The sequence below is a fragment of the Taudactylus pleione genome, unplaced genomic scaffold, assembly GCF_031769625.1.
Source record: "Taudactylus pleione unplaced genomic scaffold, aTauple2 ptg000122l, whole genome shotgun sequence".
Taxonomy (NCBI): Eukaryota; Metazoa; Chordata; class Amphibia; order Anura; family Myobatrachidae; genus Taudactylus; species Taudactylus pleione.
In genome coordinates, this window is record NW_028284524.1 from 2,961,308 (window position 1) to 2,982,675 (window position 21,368).

General features: G+C 46.2%; 1 protein-coding gene across 3 annotated transcripts in view; it reads left to right on the top strand.

Moving 5' to 3' along the window:
- ZRANB3 (zinc finger RANBP2-type containing 3) overlaps window positions 1-21,368 on the top strand; it is a 413,977-nt gene that overhangs the window by 261,991 nt on the left and 130,618 nt on the right. For all 3 annotated transcript variants that reach the window (XM_088472267.1, XM_088472268.1, XM_088472269.1), the window contains 2 exons: window positions 568-739; window positions 9,779-9,913. In XM_088472267.1, the coding sequence (XP_088328393.1) occupies window positions 568-739; window positions 9,779-9,913 (307 nt within the window). The remainder of the gene's footprint in view (window positions 1-567; window positions 740-9,778; window positions 9,914-21,368) is intronic.

The window sequence follows — 21,368 nt, forward strand, 5'->3', positions numbered from 1 at the left end:
TCAGACCATTAGCATATTTAGATTCCCAGGTGTTTATTGTAAAGGAGAAAAAAAACTATTTAGTTTCAGAGTTTATAGCTTCTAGTTTGTTTAGATTTATGGATCTCTCCCCTGCACATATGTAGAACAATGAAAAAGCTGCCTAAGGACATGTCTCTGCAGCTCCTATTAATGTATGTAACTGGGTCTCTGCGTTAAATAGAAATGCATTGTGTGGAGTATTCAATACACTTGCCCTAACTTTTCTAAAAGCGCTACAAAAATGTAATTGAATTCCACAGACTGCTGTTGATAGTGGTCTGTACTGAGCTTTACAGCAGGAGATCAAAGTGGCCTATAGGAACTTAATATTATGTTGAAAAACACAGATATGGATGGTGTTTATGCAATGTATTATAACAACAGGTGTTCTGACTCTCTAAGATCATTAATGCTGCTAAGTCCTCAGACGACAATGAGAGCGGCATCATTCCCACTGTAATACATTTCAGGGCCCTACAGCAGCCAAAGTGTTTAACGTGTTTTGAGAGTGACACTGTTTTCAAGTGTTTAAAACTTGTCCCCAAGGTATTTTGGGAAAAGGACCCAGTGGGATTACAGAGGAGCCTCCAATTTAGATGACTTACACCAGCGATTAAGCAGCATCATGATCAGACGTTTAAAGAATGAGGTTTTAACTGAACTCCCACCTAAAATCAGACAGCGCATCCCGTTTGATCTGCCGAAAGATGTGGCTAAGGTAGGCTATCCATGCCAGCTGTCTTCTTTGTTGAACCCTCAGCTTACAGATATATGAAGCCAACCTAATAAACCATAGGACTACAAAAACTACAATTCAGTTTGCTTTATATAAAAGGTGCACTGGTGGTAGATTGAGTTAGAGATATGTCACACAGATCCACAATTTCCATGATTATCTGTGCCTGGCTTATAATTAAACTTACTGACTGTGAGTGCTGTTGGATGTCTAATGGGGCCCATGTACATCTGCTATATATTACCCCAATTCCCTGTTCTGCCGATGTAGGGGTCTGAGAATCGGGGAAATCCCACCACGGCCCTACCTGTGTGGAGTTTGTATATTCTCCCTGTGCTTGCGTGGGTTTCCCTCGAGTACTCCGGTTTCCTACCACATTCCAAAAATATACTGGTAGGTTAATTGGGTCTCAACAAAAATTAACGTGTGTGTGTACACGTGTGTGTGTGTGTGTGTTAGGGAATATAGAGTGTAAGCTCCACTGGGGCAGGGACTGATGTGAATGGACAAATATTCTCTGTGAAGCGCTGCGGAATAACTGGTAATAAATAATAATAATAGATAAATCCAACATGTTGGAAACCCTTGAATCACTGGTTCCAACAAGAAAATTATCAGGATCGGCGAATCAGGGATTTTAACATGCTAGTTTTCCCCGATCTGCAGACGGATCGCTGATCATCAATGGCCGCCAGTCTGGCTAATTGGATGGCGATCATTGGATCAGCAGAATGAGGATTTGGGATCGTAGATGTATGGTCTGCATTAAGGGGCCCATACGCCTGCAGCTGATTGCCGCAATTCCCCATTTTGCCGATGGCTGGCTCGAGGGTTGAGAGAAATGCAACATGTTGGATTTCCCGACTCGCTGATTCCAACCACAAAATTGTTGGGATTGGTGAGATGGGAATTTTTAACATGCTTTTTTCCCGGTCTGCCAATGGTTCGCTGGTCATTGCTGACTTTCAGTGTATTTGTTGTATCAATACTGGAGTGTACTGTATGTCTGTTTCATTGTACTGGTTACTTAAATATTATAGTATGTGTCTTGCCTGTCAGAGTATTTGTTACATCAATGCTGTAGTGCGTGTCTGACTGTTGGGGTATCGATTTCATCAATACTGGAGTACGTGCCTGAATATAGTTGTTGTGTGTGTCTAGCTGTCAGTGTGTATTTTGCATTAATACTGGAATGTTTCTCTGACTGTCAGAGTACTGATTACATCAGTCCTGGAGTCTGGTGTGTGTGTCAGTGTATCTGTAAGATACACTAGAATATAAGCTCTTACGAGCAGGGCCTCTACCCTCTTGTGCTTCTCCTTACTTTACTTTCACCTACTTCTTACCCCCCACCATGGCACCTAACACTTGGTTGCTAACGCTCTGTTGCATATCTAGGTGTTATGGTCACTTATGTATCAATGTATATTATCCATTTCCTTGTCCTATTTTTTACTGCAAGTCCGTTGTCAAATTATTTGTTTATGTACTTTGTAAGGCGCTGCGGAACACTTGTGGCGCCATATAAATAAAGGATAATAATAATAATAATAATCTGTTATTTCTACTTCAGGGTCCATAGGGTATCCACAGGATACCTTGGGGTATAGGTGTGACGTCAGTCGCTGGGCACCATAGAGTTAAGCTTTTCAGCCTCCCAGGATGCACTAGGGTCCCCCTCCTATACCCCGCCCCCGAGCCAAGGCACCTTAGTTTAGTTTGGTGCCCGGCCGGCGTCGGGTGCACCTATCGGAGTGGGGGCTAGAAGAGCCCCTGAAGCTTTCTTCAGTGCAGCTGTGGCTGCACATCTGGATGTACAGCATGGACAGTCAGTCCTGACGTCCATGCTGTCTTCCCTACACCCCCGCCGGTACCAGAACGCCGGTACCGATCCGGGGATGCTGGTGAGCATCTGGGGTCACAGCTAGCGGTGACCCCAGATGTTCCGGACCATGGCCGGATCCAAGGGGGACAAAGGTAAGCGGCGGGGTCCCGCGGTGGGTCCCCGCTGGTCACATGGTCCTAAGTCCCCAGGCAGGGGGCTCCCTGGGGACTGGCTGCAGCGTGGAGCCAGGCGACCAACCTGCGCTTTCCACTACCCCCTGGGACAGCGGACCGCAGCAGAGGGGTAGCGCTGCGGCGTCCCAGGGGTTAAATGCATGCCAGGGGAGCGCGCCTTCCCTGTCTCACAGCCGGCGCCTCCCCCGCTGCACACAGCCCTCTCTGCATGCTGCCGACTGGTCCTGTGGCAGCGCTCCTCCCCCACGCCAGCCTCCTCTCTGCTCCTCGGCGGCCATCTTCTCCAGAACGCATGGTGAACGCTGCTGGAAGCGCTGGACGGAAGCATCGTGGTCTGGGTCCCCCCGCATACCTCTCCTCCGCTGTGGCTCAGGTCTGTGTATGCAGCGCTGTGTCCTACCAGGCCCTGTGTCTGTGTAGTTGAGTGATCAGCGCTGTTAGTGCAGGAATGGTTATTTCTCTGCATTGTATGTGACTGTGCTAGTGCTGCCTGTAACTTTTCTTCTCTAAACTGTCAGCTTTATTACTGTCCCTGTTTTTTCTGCTAAAGCCCTTGCGGTGCGGTGCTGCAGGGTGGTCTCTCGCCTATTTAATACTTAATTGGTGAGAGAGGTCACATACGTGGTGCCATCATGTCTGAAAGTGATTTTCCCCTCCGGCTACAGTGTACCACGTGCAAAGTACCGTTAGCGGAGGGGGAGGGTAGCGCGGAGGGCCTTTGCCGGCAGTGTTTGTCCATGGCGCGGCCTATTACGGTTACAGCACCGGTACAGGAGCCGCCCTGGGCTTGTTTCGCTCAGGCGTTAACAGCTTTAGTGGGCCAGTTAGCTCCGCAGCCCGCGTTTACTCCGATGGGTTTGTCCCAGCAGTCTGTGGTGTCGTCACCCATGCAGGGGTTCCCATGACAATTGGTGGTACCCCACAGTCTCCCTATTTCCCCGCTCCCGGGTTCTCAGGAGCCAGCGTGGGTTAACTCCCTGACGAGTTCTGTACAGCACTTGTCGGATGTGTTGCAAGGGGAGTCTGTGATGCGGCCTCATAAAAGGCCGGTGGCGTCTCTGTCCGCTCCTTATGAGGATGACGAAGGGACGTCTGATGATGGGGAGATTCTGGATCCTTACGATCAGGAACCTCTCCATACTAAGGACGCTGATGCTAAGTCCAAAGTATATATTCCTGGACTTATTCGGGCGGTCCGCACAGCCTTGGTGATTGAGGACGAAGTTCCCCCAGCGGCTAAATCTAAGTATGCCTTTTTCAAAGATGTGAAGGGCGATGCCACAGTCTTTCCTCTTTCGGGTCAGTTGGTGGACCATTTAGAGGAGGCGTGGAAACAACCTGGCAAAAGATACCAGCCGCAGAGACGCCTGGCGGTGGCTTATCCGTTCGCGGATAATTATTTTGCTAAGTGGGAATCCCCTCCACAGGTGGATTCTCACGTGACCCGTCTTGTCCGTAGTGCCACATTGCCGATGCCATCCATGTCCTCCCTTAAGGATGCTACGGACCGCAAGGTAGAAATCTGCCTGAAGTCCGCTTATTCCCTTGCAGGGGGGGCAGCACGGCCGGCTATGGCCATTTGCTGGGTTGCCAGAGCGATGGAGCGCTGGGCGGATTCATTAGAGGCTTCTTTTGAATCCGACTGTCCGGCCGAACAGGCGGAGTTGATTGGCAATCTCCGTGATTCGGCCACCTACATCAACGAGGCGGCTCTAGACATTAGTACTCTGGTGTCTAGAATTTCTTCAGCAGCGGTAGCTGCTCGTCGCACCTTGTGGCTGCGATCCTGGAAGGCGGACGCAGATTCCAAGAAAGGTCTGGAAGCGTTGCCGTTTACCGGAGAAGTTCTCTTCGGTCCGGATCTGGATAAGATTGTGGCCACGCTGGCGGCAGCCAAATCTGCTTGTCTCCCGTCGGCCGCTGCTCCTTCTGGTTCTGGACCATCGTCCTTTCGGTCATCTAGGGCCCAGGGCAGGCCCAAACCACAGTCGTTTCCTCGACAGGCTGGCCCTAAGAAATCGGTCAAGCCCCGGAAGCAGGCATGGAGTACCAGACGTCCGGCCCCCAAGCCAGATGACAAGCCTGCGGCCTGACGGTCCGGGCCTCCCTTTGGGGGATCCCAGGGTGGGAGGCCGCCTGCTACAGTTCGCCCAGTGTTGGTCGACCACTACGACAGACACTTGGGTTCTGGAGGTGGTTTCCCACGGATACGCCCTCTCCTTCCGGCACAGACCCCCGGCTCGATTCTTCACCACGGGTCTACCATCAGACCGGAACAAGGCTACGGAGCTGCGGAAGGTATTGCACACTATGCTCCAGGCTGGAGTTATAGTGCCTGTTCCATTCTCCCAGAGGGGCCAGGGTTTCTATTCAAATCTATTTTTGGTACAGAAACCCAATGGGTCATATCGTCCGATTCTCAACCTCAAAGCACTCAACAAGTCTTTGCGGGTCCCGAAGTTTCGGATGGAGACCCTACGGTCCATCATTCTGGCGCTGGAACCTGGGGACTACATGGTGTCATTGGACATACAGGACGCTTACCTGCATGTCCCTATTCTTTTGCGCCATCAACAGTTCCTCAGGTTTGCAATCCGCAGCGACCACTTCCAGTTTCGGGCGTTACCTTTTGGCCTGGCAACAGCACCACGTGTTTTCACCAAGGTGATGGCGGTCATGGCGGCTTCTCTGTGGCTGCAGGGAGTCCGCATGTTGCCGTATTTGGACGACCTGTTATTGGTGGCAGGATCTCAAGAGCTCCTGTTACGCCACTTGGACCTGACCATTGCACTGCTGCAACGGCACGGCTGGCTAATCAACTGGCAGAAGTCCACTCTAATCCCGTCTCGGAGGATCCACTCTAATCCCGTCTCGGAGGATTCTGCATCTTGGAGCCTTATTGGACTCGGGACAGCAAAGGATCTTAGTGACGGAGGACAAGATCTCTGCTTTACAGTCAAGGGTGCGCAGTTGTCTGCACAGCCGCCGGGTGTCCTTACACTCGGCGATGAGGTTACTGGGCTCCATGGTGTCGGTGTTCGACATGGTGGAATACGCCCAGTTTCACTCCAGACCTCTGCAGCACCTGATCCTGTCCAAGTGGGACGGGCTGCCTCAGTCTCTGAAGTCCCAGACGATTGTGCTCACCCCGGAGGTTCGCCTGTCCCTTGCGTGGTGGTTACAGACGACCCACCTCAACAAGGGACGTCCGTTCTGGGTTCCAAATTGGGTCCTGTTGACAACGGACGCCAGTCTTCGGGGCTGGGGAGCAGTTTCGGGTCCACACTTGTTCCAGGGCAGGTGGACGCCGACAGAAGCGGAGCTTCCAATAAATATCTTGGAACTCCGTGCGGTCTTCAATGCTCTCCAGCAGGCACAGCGGTTTCTCCAGGGTCGCCCGGTGCAGGTCCAGTCGGACAACGCTACCACCGTGGCCTACATAAACAGGCAAGGAGGAACTCGCAGTCGGGCGGCTCTCGTAGAGGTCTCTCGGATCCTGGTTTGGGCGGAGCGCAATCTTCCGGCCATATCAGCGGTCTTCATCCCGGGAGTGCTAAATTGGGAGGCGGACTTTCTAATTCGCCAGGACGTTCATCCGGGGGAATGGTCCCTGCACCCGGACGTTTTTCAACTACTGGTGGACAGGTGGGGTCTTCCAGAAATCGACCTCATGGCGTCCCGGCACAACAACAAGTTGCCGGTGTACGGGTCTCGCACAAGAGACGAAGGGGCGTCTCTGGTGGATGCTCTGTCCGTCCGGTGGACGTTCCGGTTCGCTTACCTGTTCCCTCCGGTCTCCCTTCTTCCACGGGTAATCCGGAAATTCAAACAGGAACGAGGGACGCTCCTGTTGATAGCTCCCGCATGGCCCAGACGGCACTGGTTCTCAGACCTTCAGGGTCTGTCCGTGGACAGTCCTCTGCGGTTGCCGCTACGACCGGACCTTCTGTCTCAGGGTCCTTGCCTTCACCCGGACCTGACTCGGCTGTCTTTGACGGCGTGGCTGTTGAGACGGCCATGCTGAGGTCCCGGGGGTTTTCCAGCTCTGTGGTGCGTACCATGTTACGAGCTCGGAAACCGTCTTCCGCGAGGATATACCATCGCGTGTGGCATACGTTCTTCCAGTGGTGTCGACCGAGAGGTTATGCACCGCGGGAGTTTCGTCTGTCTCGGATTCTCGCCTTCCTGCAAGCGGGACTAGATCATGGGCTTCGCCTTGCTTCTTTGAAGGTACAGGTTTCGGCCCTATCTGTCTGGTTTCACCGTAGGATTGCTACAATCCCGGATGTGCGCACCTTTATGCAGGGTGTTCTCCGCATTCAGCCGCCCTTTGTTCCACCTGTGGCGCCTTGGGATTTGGCTGTGGTCCTGAGGGCTCTCCAAGGACCGCCGTTTGAACCACTGGGCTCAGTGGATCTTAAATGGCTAACAGCTAAGACTGTTTTCCTTCTGGCCATTGCTTCGGCCAGACGTGTTTCTGAGTTAGGGGCTCTTTCTTGTAGACCCCCTTTCTTGGTTTTTCATGGGAACAGGGCAGTGCTCCGCACTCGGCCCGAGTTTCTTCCCAAAGTTGTTTCCCAGTTTCATGTTAACGAGGAAATAGTTGTTCCGGCCTTTAACTCACCGGGTCTTTCCGTGGGTGAGGCCTCTTTGGATGTTGTGCGGGCCTTAAGGACTTATGTTGACCGCACTTCTTCGTTTAGGAAGTCGGACGCTTTGTTTGTCCTCTATGGCTTCCGTAAAAAGGGTTGGCCTGCTTCAAAGCAAACTTTGGCAGCCTGGATCCGTATGGCTATTTCTGAAGCTTATCTTCATGAAGGCCTACCGGTCCCTCCTTCTCTGAAGGCTCATTCCACTAGGTCTGTGGGTCCTTCGTGGGCAGCTCGACGTGGTGCCTCGGCAGTTCAGATCTGCAAGGCTGCTACGTGATCCTCTGTCCATACCTTCGTGAGGTATTACAGGTTTGACACCTTCGCCTCTCAGGATGCTTCCTTCGGGCGGCGGATTCTCCTTTCTGCACAGGAGCGTCCCCACCCTTAAAGGATACTGCTTTGGGACATCCCCAAGGTATCCTGTGGATACCCTATGGACCCTGAAGTAGAAAATATGAGATATGGTAAGAACTTACCCTTGTTATCTCTATTTCTACGAAGTCCATAGGGTTCCACAGGACTCCCACCCTGTCGCACCTGTGCTGCAGATGGGCTTTGCTCTGGTCACCGGTTTTCCGTCTCCCTCTGGTGAGAATGTGATTCTTGTATGTGTCCAGATCTTTTTTCTCTCTCTTCCTTCTCCTCCTCCGGCCTATGGCTTGATAACTAACTGAGGTGCCTTGGCTCGGGGGCGGGGTATAGGAGGGGGACCCTAGTGCATCCTGGGAGGCTGAAAAGCTTAACTCTATGGTGCCCAGCGACTGACGTCACACCTATACCCCAAGGTATCCTGTGGAACCCTATGGACTTCGTAGAAATAGAGATAACAAGGGTAAGTTCTTACCATATCTCATATTATCAGTGCAGTAGTGTATGGTTAAATGTCAGTATATCTGATGCATCAATACATTTTTATGTGTCTGACTGTCAGTGTATCTGTTAAATTATTACTCTAGAGTGTTTTTGTGTATCTGGACTGTAGGTCTGACTTCCTAGGAGTATGTCTGCTGTGTCAGTACTTGAGTCTCACTGCTGGGACTATGAATGTACAGTATCCACTATAAGAATACTGTATTGTGTGTCTAATTGTGTGTGTATCTGATTAATACATCAACAGTATACATGCATATGTGTGTGTGACTGTGTCTAGACCATACATTCTATCAGGATCTGTGACGTGTGAGGATCTATGTTTGATGTAAGTGTACAGTAGCCTAAGTATTTACATCTGTCACTTTTGCATTCTGCCATTTTGTTGTGTAGAGCTTAGTCGTACAGCATTACAGGAACAAATTGATCCTTTATGTTGGTGGGTGTTATTACTCACGTGTAAGTTCTGCTTCATTCAAACCTCGGACAGTGGAGAGCATGAACAAGGACTACTGATAGCACAAAACATGAGTATATTATATGCAGCATTCACGCTCAGTCTCTCTAAATCTATGTATAGGTTATGCGTTTAGCATAGTAATAAACACCCACTTCTGCTCCATTATCTTTGCAGAATACTAACCATAAGATATAATGCTTACCTAAGTAAATGGGTGTTCCTCCGCAGCGTAGTGTTTTGTTGCAAGTTGCTATCATTCTTTTAATCAAAATTTATAGCCAGATTGCGTGTTCATCAGGGTCACGTTGACATATCTCTCACCTGTGGTTTTTATGCTGATTAATTTTTTACCACCACCATATATGGACCTAAGCATTTATCAATTCTTCCATCTCTTCTGTTTTATTGATAAAAAAAAGAATATCTGAAATTAAAGGGGTCTCAGTTTGTCTGTACTAAGGACCCAGAAATTGTGATACTTTGCTTTGCAAAAAGTGGAGATCTTCATATTGTCAGATAATATAGAAAAATGAATTACTGTAGAAATGATAAAAAGGGCTGTCAGAATGATACATGGGTGTGTTTTTACCAGCTCTTTGCCCCTTGGGTACAGAGCAAGTTAAATAGAGAATCACAGCTTGTATCCCTATTTAGATTAAATTAAAATTCCCAGAAAACCCTGTGCAGACATTTAAAAATGAGCCTGTTTTAAATTTACTCTATGCTGTATAATCCCTTTAAGTAATAAAATTTGCACTGAGACTCATTTTCTCCCTATTGATTTATTAGGTTGGCAAGAAAGCATCCTATTTCTTCCTTTATTCCCTGTTGTCAGTCATCTATATTTGGAGAGATCATGTGACTGGCCCACCTCAGCGTCCCACATGCAGTCACATGGACCTAGGGAATTTTCTTTGCCTGTGCAATTGCTGTTTGAGTTTACTGCAGAGTAAATATGGGCACTCTGCATCAATTATCTTTTCTGTATTCCTCTAAACCTAGGTCTTTCCTGTCATATAGGAAATGAATGCCAGCTTTGAAGAGTGGGAAAAATTGATGAGATATCCAGATTCTGTGCCTTCGGAAACCAGCAGTCCATTTATTCAGGTCATGGGACTGATTACTCGCATGTATAAGCAAACTGCCCTGGCTAAGGTATATTTAATGTATTTATTGATTTGCATTGGCTTGAACTGTGCTCTAACTTTTTATTTATCTTATTTTTTGACCATAACAAATCTTGCATTACTTTCCAAAAATGTTGATTCGAGTACATCTGACACAATTGGTTAAGTTTTTCTCATTCTGTATCGAGTGTGAATAACTTCTATACATAACCTCCAACATTGAGCTACGTGTAATCGGGACAAAATGAGCCGTCCCCGATCCAACCAAACACTGCCATGTTCCATTCAAAATGTATTTACCTAGAAATAGCCACATTTGGCCAAACGCGGCCTCTTAAGATCCGCAAACAGGGATTGTGCCACTAAAATTGTGATTTGTGGGAACTATGGGCCTGGTTCAGACCTGGACGTAACGCTGCGCTCGCACGCTATGGCCCATTGTCGCCCGAATGCGCATGCGCGAGCCAGTCACAGCGATCGGGAAGCGATCGCTTGGATAACACAGAAGGCCCTCTAGTTTGACTGATAGAATGTGCCGTTTGTGGGTGGTGACAGGGGAAGGTCCTGGAAAATGGGGAGTGGTGTGAACACAGGCGTGCCTGAGCGGCAAAACAGTGTTTTATGGGCGTCCATAATTACAAGGCTGCGTCCATTGTACACATCACCTGTTTTTTTTTTTTTTTGACTGAAGCACTTGATGGTTCCCGATGTTACCGATTGTTATATACACTTCCTGGAGATGACGTGCGTAACGAAGGGCAAGTGGGCGTCATTACACTGGCTTATTCAGGTCATGGGACTGATTACTCGCATTGTCTTTGATTTAATCAGGCTTTGTCTGAGCAAAGACACATCTTCTTCTACTCAATAAAACCTCCATTAACACATGACCAATCCCACAATCTGTGAACCTTCACCTGACAGCTGTGAATTGTGATTTTCCCTTGACAAGACAGCAGGAAGAATGGTTATGAGCCAGCTTCTGGTTTTTGTTATCAACTTTGTTCCAGTTCTTGGACTAATCTGGAGCCTCCTTGCCGGAGTAGATATGAATTGGAATAGAGAAGCACTCTTGAAGCTTGTATCTGGAGCTCAGCTTCTGTCATTTAGCCTGTTTTAGTTAACTTAAAATGTTGATATAAAATATGTTATTTATGTCCAATAGACATTGGTTAGATGTTTCCATTAAATAAGCTACATTGACGGATATTAGACAATTAACCTAAAATCCAAATTTTTTTTTTACTGGCTGCTGTGCTGGAACGTGTGAGCTGGAGCTGGAGCTGCAGCAGCAGAGTACAGCATTGTTTCCTTGGCAGCCTGGAATTGGAGTTTTTTTTTGTCTATCTTGGCCTATAGCTGGAATACCTGAACAGTGCTAACACTAGTGGAGAGGTATACGGATGCCAGCGGCTTCAATGTGCAAAGGAAAGTAGATTCGGTAGTATAGAGACTAGAGGGAGCTACCACTCACTGTTCAGTATAGGAAGTGTAAATAGAACAGTTCCTTTTTGATTGACAAATCCCTATGCAGTTTTCTTTGGGTGTAATGTGCCCATATTTAACAATGAGCACAGTATGGACTCTGTATGATCACTGTTGGACAGATGATGTTCTTGCATAACCAGTATTGTATACATGGTGTAACCCTTCCTATAAGGGGACAGAGAGCATTCATGGAAATAGTGGAGTAGGAAGGGAGTACTGAAATCTTCTTTCTCCGTGGCCTCATACACACATCATCACCACCAACAACTCCAAATTAAGCACCATGCTAATAGAATGCATACCACGTGACAGTTACTCATTAACCATGGTGTGACTTACCAGTGTAATACATTTTACTAGTATAGAAATTAATATACAATTCCATATCATTGCTTGTATCTTATTTGACCATTTTTTATTTCTACTTCAGGGTCCTTAGGGTCCACAGGGAAGTTACCTTGGGGTATAGGTAGGCTGGGAACCAGACCGGGCACCACGCAGTTAAAACTTCTGAGCCTCCCAGGATGCACCAGGCTCCCTTCCTATACCCCGCCCCCTGGCCAAGGCACCTCAGCTTCGTCGGTGTCCGGCCAGAGTTGGGTGGTCCACGCAAAGGGGGGCTGTTAGATATATTGTGCATAGATTGGGTTTGTGCTTAAGTGTCACATACGCTGATTTTTTTATTGTTATCATGTCTGGTGAGGATGACTCCGTGCAGCTTGCTGCACCTACCCTACTTTCCTGCATCAGATGTTAGGCAGGCATGGGGAGGAAGAGGCTGATAGGGGGGCCTATGTACTACTTACACGCTCCCAAGCCCTTCTCAGGTCGCCTGCATGCCTCAGGAGCCTCCTTGGGCAAGTCCTGTCAGGATGGCTATCGGCCCACTTGTGTACCCTCCTATAGGGTTCACACAGCAACCGGTGGTACCAGGCCCTTCTCAGGGGTGTCCAGGGCAGATGGTGGTGGCACAGGGCCAGCCGCAGCCTGCTCCTCAGGTGTTCCCAGGCCCCTAGCAGGGTGGACACTTTTCCTAAAACTGTTAATTTCCTCACGGATTCTCAGGAATCCCTGCTCAGGCCCGCAAAAAGGCCATTGTTATCATACCAGTCTACACATTACGACGATGATGACATGACGTCAGATGATGGGGAACTTCTAGATTTATCTGATACTGGCCCTTCTACAAAGGAGACGGAGACTAAGTCCTCTGTATACAGTCAGGTGCATAAATATTGGGACATTGACAGAATTTTCATATTTTGGCCTCTATTCACCACCACAATGGCTTTGAAATGAAACAAACAAGATGTGCTTTAACTGCAGACTTTCAGATTTAATTTGAGGGTAATTACATCCAAATCGGGTGAACGGTGTAGGAATTACAACGGTTTCTATATGTGCCTCCCACTTTTTAAGGGACCAAAAGTAACGGGACAAACTAAACAATCCTAAATCTAACTTTCACTTTTTAATACTTTGTTGCAAATCCTTTGCAGGCAATTACAACTCCTTGGTTGCTTATGCAGTATGCTTCGGGTCATGAAGTCTGGAACGCATAGCATCACCAGACGCTGGGTTTCATCCCTGGTGATGCTCTGCCAGGCCTCTACTGCAAATGTCTTGAGTTCCTGCTTGTTCTTGGGGCATTTTCCCTTCAGTTTTGTCTTCATCAAGTGAAATGCATGCTCAATCGGATTCAGGTCAGGGGATTGACTTGGCCATTGCATAACATTCCACTTTTTAGCCTTAAAAAACTCCTTGGTTGCTTATGCAGTATGCTTCGGGTCATGAAGTCTGGAACGCATAGACATCACCAGACGCTGGGTTTCATCCCTGGTGATGCTCTGCCAGGCTCTGTGACGCTAATAGTAACGCATCTCAGCTAGATCACATCAGAACAGGTCCACCTGCTCTTCCTGCATTGCCAGGGAGAATGATGACAGGATGATAGGCAGCAAATGGAATCAGTTTACAGTGGAGAAGAGAGAAGAATGAGATGATAGGATTAAGATTAACAACTGTTTACAGTGGAGAATAGAGGAAATTAGTTTACATTTGTAAGAGAATAATGAGGAGAGAGGACCGAGATATATAATGGAGGAGAAAGGACACAGGACAGTTGATAAAGTTGATGGGAGAGGACATAGAACAATGGTTTACATTTGATGGAAGAGAACATAGGACAGTTGCTTACAGTCGAGGAGAAAGGACAGTGGTTTACAGTGTAGGAGAGTGGGCAGTGGTTAACAGTGGAGGTGAGAGGACAGTGGTTTAGAGTGTAGGAGAGAGGTCAGTGGTTTAGAGTGTAGGAGAAAGGACAGTTGCTTACAGTGTAGGAGAGGGGGCATTGGTTTACAGTGTAGGAGAGAGGCAGTGGTTTACAGTGGAGGTGAGAGGGCAGTGGTTAACAGTGGAGGAGATAGGACAGTGGTTTAGAGTGTAGGAGAGAGGTCAGTGGTTTAGAGTGTAGGAGAAAGGACAGTTGCTTACAGTGTAGGAGAGAGGGCATTGGTTTACAGTGTAGGAGAGAGGCAGTGGTTTACAGTAGAGGAGAGAGGGCATAGGACAGTGTGGAGTGAGGGCATAGGATAGTGGTTTACAGTGGAGGAGAGTGGGCAGTGGTTTACAATGGAGGAGAGAGGGCAGTGGTTTAGAATGGAGGATAGAGTGCATAGGACAGTGGTTTACAGTGGATAGAGTGCGTAGGACAGTGGATTACAGTGGAGGATAGACTGCATAGGACAGCGTAGGACAGTGGATTACAGTGAAGGATAGACTGCATAGGACAGTGGATTACAGTGGAAGAGAGAGGGCATAGGACAGTGGTTTACAGTGGAGGAGAGAGGCAGTGGTTTACAGTAGAGGAGAGAGGGTATAGGACAGTGGTTTACAGTGGAGGAGAGAAGGCATAGGACAGTGTATTACAGTGGAGGAGAGAGGGCATAGGACAGTATTACAGTGGAGGAGAGAGGGCATAGGACAGTGTATTACAGTGGAGGAGAGAGGGCATAGGACAGTGGATTACAGTGGAGGAGAGAGGGCATAGGACAGTGTATTACAGTGGATGAGAGAGGGCATAGGACTGAGTATTACAGTGGAGGAGAGAGGGCAGTGGTTTACAGTTAGAAAATAGAAAAGATGTGCAGTATAGTGGATGAGAGAGGACATGAGATGCTGGTTTGTTAGCTGACAGGAAGGGACAGAGGTGTACAGAGAAGGAGAGAGAACATAGAACAGTGGCAGAGAAATTACATATAACAGTGGTTTACAATGGTGGATAGAAAGTAAGAGTGATGCAGTTAAGAGAGATGACATAGGACAGTGGTTTACAGTGGAGGAGAGAGAATATTGATGAGTAAAGACAGGTGCACGATGAGGAGACAAAACAGAATAGCGACATTGTGTAAAGAGGGATGACAGGACAGAGAATTAAGCGAGGTACTCGCTGGCAAATATATTGGCCGATCAATTGATCGGCCAATATATATCGTGTGCCCGTCGGCCAGTGTGTACCAGCGATATGTCAGTGAACTACGTTGTTCACAGACATATCGCATCGGTTGTGCTGCACAGCCGATGCCCAATATATCTGTCCATCGTGCTGTCTGTACTGGTGATCGGCAGACCAACCTTAACGCTTCCAGCAGAGGCTGCTGGGAGGGGGTCGCACCAGCGCGACCCGTGGCCAGATGACAAATGATGGTTGTTCAGTGTGCATGAACAACCATCATCTGCAGATACATGTTAGGTGTGTACCCAGCTTTACAGTGGAGAAGAAGACTATAGGACAGTTGTGTAAAATGGTGATAGATAGAAGTGGTTGAGAATTCACAAGGTAATAAAGATCATGCTATAATACTGAGGAGATCAGATGGGGCTGTTTAACTAAGAAAGCCACATGGTTATGAGGAGAAAAGAGGTTGGCATAATGAGGATGAAAAATAATGTACGAGTTTTGCATGTTGAGGAAAAACCATTAGGAGGCCGCTAAGTGGTGAAGAATGGAGGAAAGTTTTTAAGGACTTATTTTTTCCATTTTACTAGTTATATGAGCCTATTGAAATTTTCTTGCTGAATACTGTGTATGCTAATTAATTTAAATAAGGGGGGGGGGGAAATCACCCAGTGATCTGTACCATAGCTCTATTAGTTCCATTCACTTTAACGGTAACACCTTTACAAATACATTACATTTTAAATACAAGAAACTTTGAAATATATATTTTTTTACATACTGAGGCAAAATATATAGCATATTGCATGTGTTCTACACTTGCTCCTGTGTGTTTTTTTTTTCTCAAAACAACAGCTTTTTGCCAAGCCAGATGCTGTTTCTTGAGGCAAAAAGACCCAAACACCCACCAAAGGTTTATGACTCACTGTTGCCATGGAAACTGTGCTGCTTCTAATAACAGCGAGTTTTAGATTAGCAGACAACAATGTATCTATATGAGAAGATGTCACCGTGCTGGCACCATAGGGAGTTACCTCTCCACATTACCTGCAGACAAATCATTCTTAACGATCACATTTACTATTAATACACTTAGTACTGTAGAACATAAGTGTAAATTGATTATATCAGTATCTGTAGCTGGATATTATTGGCAGTCTACATTAATGCGACTTCATACAGAGTATTAAAATTGAGCAAATTAGAAAATATATATTGTCAGTGCATTTTTGTTATTTGTACGATCCAGCAATGTTTGTGTAGCTGCTTCTGTGAAATTAATATTGGTGTTAAGCCTTTTCTTTCTTTCTTTTTTTTTTTTTCTCTTGTATTAGTTTTTCTTCTTTAGCTTAAAGTAGACTCTTCACTTAAGTACGGTAGATACTATTTCTGAAGTGCAAAAGTTCCTCTCTGCAGTGCAAGCCAGCTTTGTTTCCTGTGCGCACCAAGGCACTGGGACTTGTCGTAGCATATAAGGAGGAGTTGGGCACTTTAGGGCATTAAACCTGTTGGAGTTTACAAACTCTGTTTTGTGCGATTGCTTTTATCGGGTGAATTGGCTAATGTTAATTGTAAGTAAAGCTGTATAAAAATTGGAGTGTCAAAGAAAAGTTCACGTTTTATTTTCAGAGTACTAATGTCTGTTTTTAGGAGACAAACACTTGTGAGAAACTCATTTTCACAATCATAGACAAACTTACTTGACTGAACTGCAGATATATCTGCAGTCTGTGCAGAACATATGTTCTGCATACAGACTGCCCAATTTGTTGTGACTGACGTCACAACGTGGTGGGCATTTACATGTGCCCGTCCAGTTGAGCTGTCAAGCAATGCCAACCTGTGCAGCTGACCGCCCGTACACACAGCACGATGTACAGCTAGATCTACAGATATATTGGGCATCGGCTGTGCTGCACAGCCGACGCGATATATCTGTAAACTACGTAGTTTATAGACATATCGCTGGTACACACTGGCTGATGCACACACGATATATCAGCCTTTCAATTGAACAGCCGATATGTCGGCTAGTGTGTACGCAGCATTAGCCACATAGGAAAGCCAAAGGATCAGTGATGGCAAATCTAGGAACCATTCTGTATTCTTTCATTTGCAACAAGGAAAAGGACGAGCTTAGATTATCCCTGTCCTTTTTTACATTTAAGTGAATGTTAACTTCCTGACTGAATAAGAAGGGAGAGTGGGGGAATGTGTTGCATATGGGCTGCAGGCCTCCCCTCTGTGGAGTCCCATCTACCATCCTTTATCATCCTTTAGACCCACAATCGGCCTTCTGTCTCCTTCATAAGCAAACTCTGGGTTTCCAGTTACAGTGCATCCGGAAAGTATTCACAACGCTTCACTTTTTCCACATTTTGTTATGTTACTGCCTTATTCCAAAATGGAATAAATTCATTTTTGTCCTCAAACTTCTACACACAATACCCATAATGACAATGTGTAAAGTTTTTTTGAGATTTTTGCAAATTTAATTAAAAAAACAAAAAACACTAAGAAATGACATGTACATAAGTATTCATGGCCTTTGCCATGAAGCTCAAAATAGAGCTCAGGTGCATCCTGTTTCCACTGATCATCCTTGAGATGTTCCTACAGCTTAATTGGAGTCTACCTGTGGTAAATTCAGTTGATTGGACATGATTTTGAAAGGCTTACACCTGTCTATATAAGGTCCCACACTTGACAGTGCATGTCAGAGTACAAACCAATTCTGTCCAAGGAATTGTCTGTAGACCTCCGAGTCAGGATTCTCTCGAGGTACAAATCTGGGAAAGCGTACAGAAAAATATCTGCGGCTTTCAAGGTCCCAGTGAGCACAGTGGCCTCCATCATCTGTAAATGGAAGAAGTTCAGAACCACCAAGACTCCTACTAGAGTTGGCCGGCCACCTAAACTGAGCGATCGAGGGAGAAGGGCCCTAGTCAGGGAGGTGACCTAGAACCCGATGGTCACTCTGTCAGAGCTACTCTGTGGAGAGAGGAGAACCTTGCAGAAAGAGAGCAATCTCTGCAGCAATCCACCAATCAGGCCTGTATGGTAGAGTGGCCAGACGGAAGCCACTCCTTAGTAAAAAAAAGCACATGGCAGCCCGTCTGGAGTTTGCCAAAATGCACTTGAAGGACTCTCAGACCATGAGAGACAAAGATTGAACTCTTTGGCATGAATGCCAGGCGTTAAGTTTGGAGGAAACCAGGCACCACTCATCACCAGGCCAATACCATCCCTACAGTGAAGCATGGTGGTGGCAGCATCATGCTGTGGGGATATTTTCCTGCGGCAGAAACTGGGAGACTAGTCAGGATAGAGGGAAAGATGAATGCAGCAATGTACAGAAACATCCTGGGTGAAAACCTGCTCCAGAGTGCTCTTAACCTCAGACTGGGGCGACGGTTCATCTTTCAGCAGGACAACGACCCTAAGCACACAGCCAAGATATCAAAGGAGTGGCTTCAGGACAACTCTGTGAATGTCCTTGGGTGGCCCAGCCAGAGCCCAGACTTGAATCCGATTGAACATCTCTGGAGAGATCTGAAAATGGGTGTGCACCGACGCTTCCCATCCAACCTGATGGAGCTTGAGAGGTTCTGCAAAGAGGAATGGGCTAAACTGCCAAAGACAGGTGTGCCAAGCTTATGGCATCATATTCGAAAAGACTTGAGGCTATAATTGCTGCCAAAGGTTCATTAATAAAGTATTGTGCTAAGGCTGTGAATACTTATGTATATGTGATTTCTCAAGTTTTTTTTTTAGTGTTTTAATTAAATTAGCAAAAATTGCAAAAAACTTTTTACACGTGGTCATTATGGGGTATTGTGTGTAGAATTTTGAGGACAAAAATGAATTTATTCCATTTTGGAATAAGGCTGTAACATAACAAAATGTGGAAAAAGTGAAGCGTTGTGAATACTTTCCGGATGCACTGTACCTGGAAACCTCCCACCCCCAACCATTGGCTCAATTCATGCACAATAGCAATAGTATACAATACAATTTTACAAGAGCTGTGGCTACAGCATGCAGTATAATGGATGGAATGAAGCTGCTGTGCATGTCTAGTTGCAGCAGCTTTTCCTACCAAGTCTGCTGAAGTATTACATACACAGCACTATGTATGAGGCAGCCTATGGTTTTTACTTGCTATTTATGCCCTCTTCATGGGCTGACCACACTCGCTCTAAAATCAAGCATTTGGAAACCCCCTCCTCTAGAAATCCTGAGTTTGCTTCTGCTTTAGTAGTGTCACAGCGCGCCAGACTTCAGCTCCCACTTACCAGGTCCGGAAGCGCTGGTGTCAAGCAATCCGTGCGGGGCAACGGGCGGGAGGTCCCTGGCGCCCGCTGCTGTGATGTTCGGTCTCTTCTTCCTCTTCTGCTGTGTGTTCCCTTTGCAGCTGTTCCCTGGCGGTGCGTTGCAGCTTCCAGGTTGCAGCTGTTGCTCACATAGGGCCATGCAGCCCACTCACTATCTGTGTGAAAGGCCCAGGTGACGTCATATGGGCGCCAAATTCAAGTCTCCTCCTATAAAAGCAGGTTCCTGAGTACACTCCTGTGCCAAGCCTTGCGGGGGTCCCTGGTGAATACCACCGGCATGTTAGACTCTGCACCTCTTTATCGGATCTATCCCTAAGTACAGGCAAGCATCCACTATCCATCCATAAGTTTGCGACAAGTAAACAGTTAGTGAAGTCATGCACTGTCCTTTTTTAATTATATATCCATTATATGTAACGATCAATTCCTTATGTTCTGACTTCGGAATTATGTAATGTGACCTTTCTGTGAAGTCAAATTGAAATAATTTTCTTGCACATACATTGAAGATAAAAATGTAAATCATGCTTTTTACATAGTGCTTTAATAATACAATTTTATTATTATTTACACTACACAAAAGAAAATAGGGAAGGGGATGGACTAACAATAGACTACATAATGCTAGGTTGGTGATAAGTCTGTCCTAGACCACAGATGTGCAACCTGGGTGTTGTGGGCTGGACTTCACAAAGCTGACCACATGATTAATCTAGACAGGTGATGGTAACTAGCTACTGTATTTGAAATGTTTACATTCAATACCTCATTCATAATACACCATGGAGTATAAGAACAGATACTGAGATTACTTATAGAGCAAGTGAAGTGGTATTGATTGGTTGTCCATACATGCAGAATGCGACCAGCATGTCGTTGGTCACAATGTCATTGTTGAAATGTCGACAGTTAACAAGTCAACATGTTCACTTTGTCATCACCGTAAATGTTGACAAGTGAAATGCTATAATTTTAGCAAAATGACAAAATTAGAGTTAGGACTAGGGACATATTGCCTCAACCGTGGTTTTGTGTCATTTGCGGCAGCATGCGAAATGTGCAGAAACTGACAGAACAGCAGCCGCCATGTTAGATGTAGGATTAGACTACTTACCTCCGCAACTACCGGAACAGCCGTATCGGCGCACTGTCAATTGTCGACATTGTCAGCTTGTCGACATTTCATCACTGTTGACATGCTGAACAAGTTGACCGTGTAGAAATGTCAACATTCTAACCATCGACAAAATATACTATACAGAATAAGTATAGCAACTGATATGTGCATCACAGAATAGGAGAAGTTGGTGCTGTGCTAATAGATACATTTACTACACTTGAGGGGTACCGAAATGCTACTGAAAGGAACAAACTGTGTCTTATTAAAACTATTATATAAGACCTGTAAAGTACTTTTGCTGTGGATATGCCCACATACACAGTAGTTAACACCCCCTAAACATGCACCCCCTCCACTTCATTTCAGTCATTTGCTCTGCAGAACTATTCATGCTGGTACTTTACAAGAAATGTCCTCACTCTGCCCATGCCAACTACAGCCCCTTCACATATTGCTCAGCAAACCCGTGCGCTCTGGTGGCAATCGGGGCGCTCTCATGTAAATGCACACGGCAAGACACAATGTTTTATCTCCTGTGTTGTACTTCGCTTGTTTTTTACTTCATAAATAACCTCTAGTGCAGGAAACTATTTTATACACTATTTAGCCTGGCAAAGTATTTGAAACAAATGACATCACTGAGGCATGAGGCACTACCTGTACGGTCTGCTAATGTATGTATTTGGAGCTTGTTAAACGTAAAGTTGAAATTAAATAATTTCAAAGCTGCATACGCACGTAAAGATTTTCTGTCCAACCATCCAACTCGTTGATTGGTTGGAATGAAAATCTGGTAAGGAATGAAAGTAAATGACAATCAGCAATTTGCTCCCAAACGCCGGAAAATGAACAAAAACTGTTGTTTGAACAAATTGTTTAGATCAAACATTTAACAAACTTGTCTGACGACCATTTTCATCTGGTTTCTGGCATTTAGGAGCAAATTGCTGATCATCAGTTACTCCCATACGTTACCAGATTTTCATTCCAACCAATCAAGTAGTTGGATGGTTGGACAGAAAATCTTTACGTGTGTATGCAGCTTTGGAATGTTTATTTATTGGCAAGTAGTATTGAATATCAA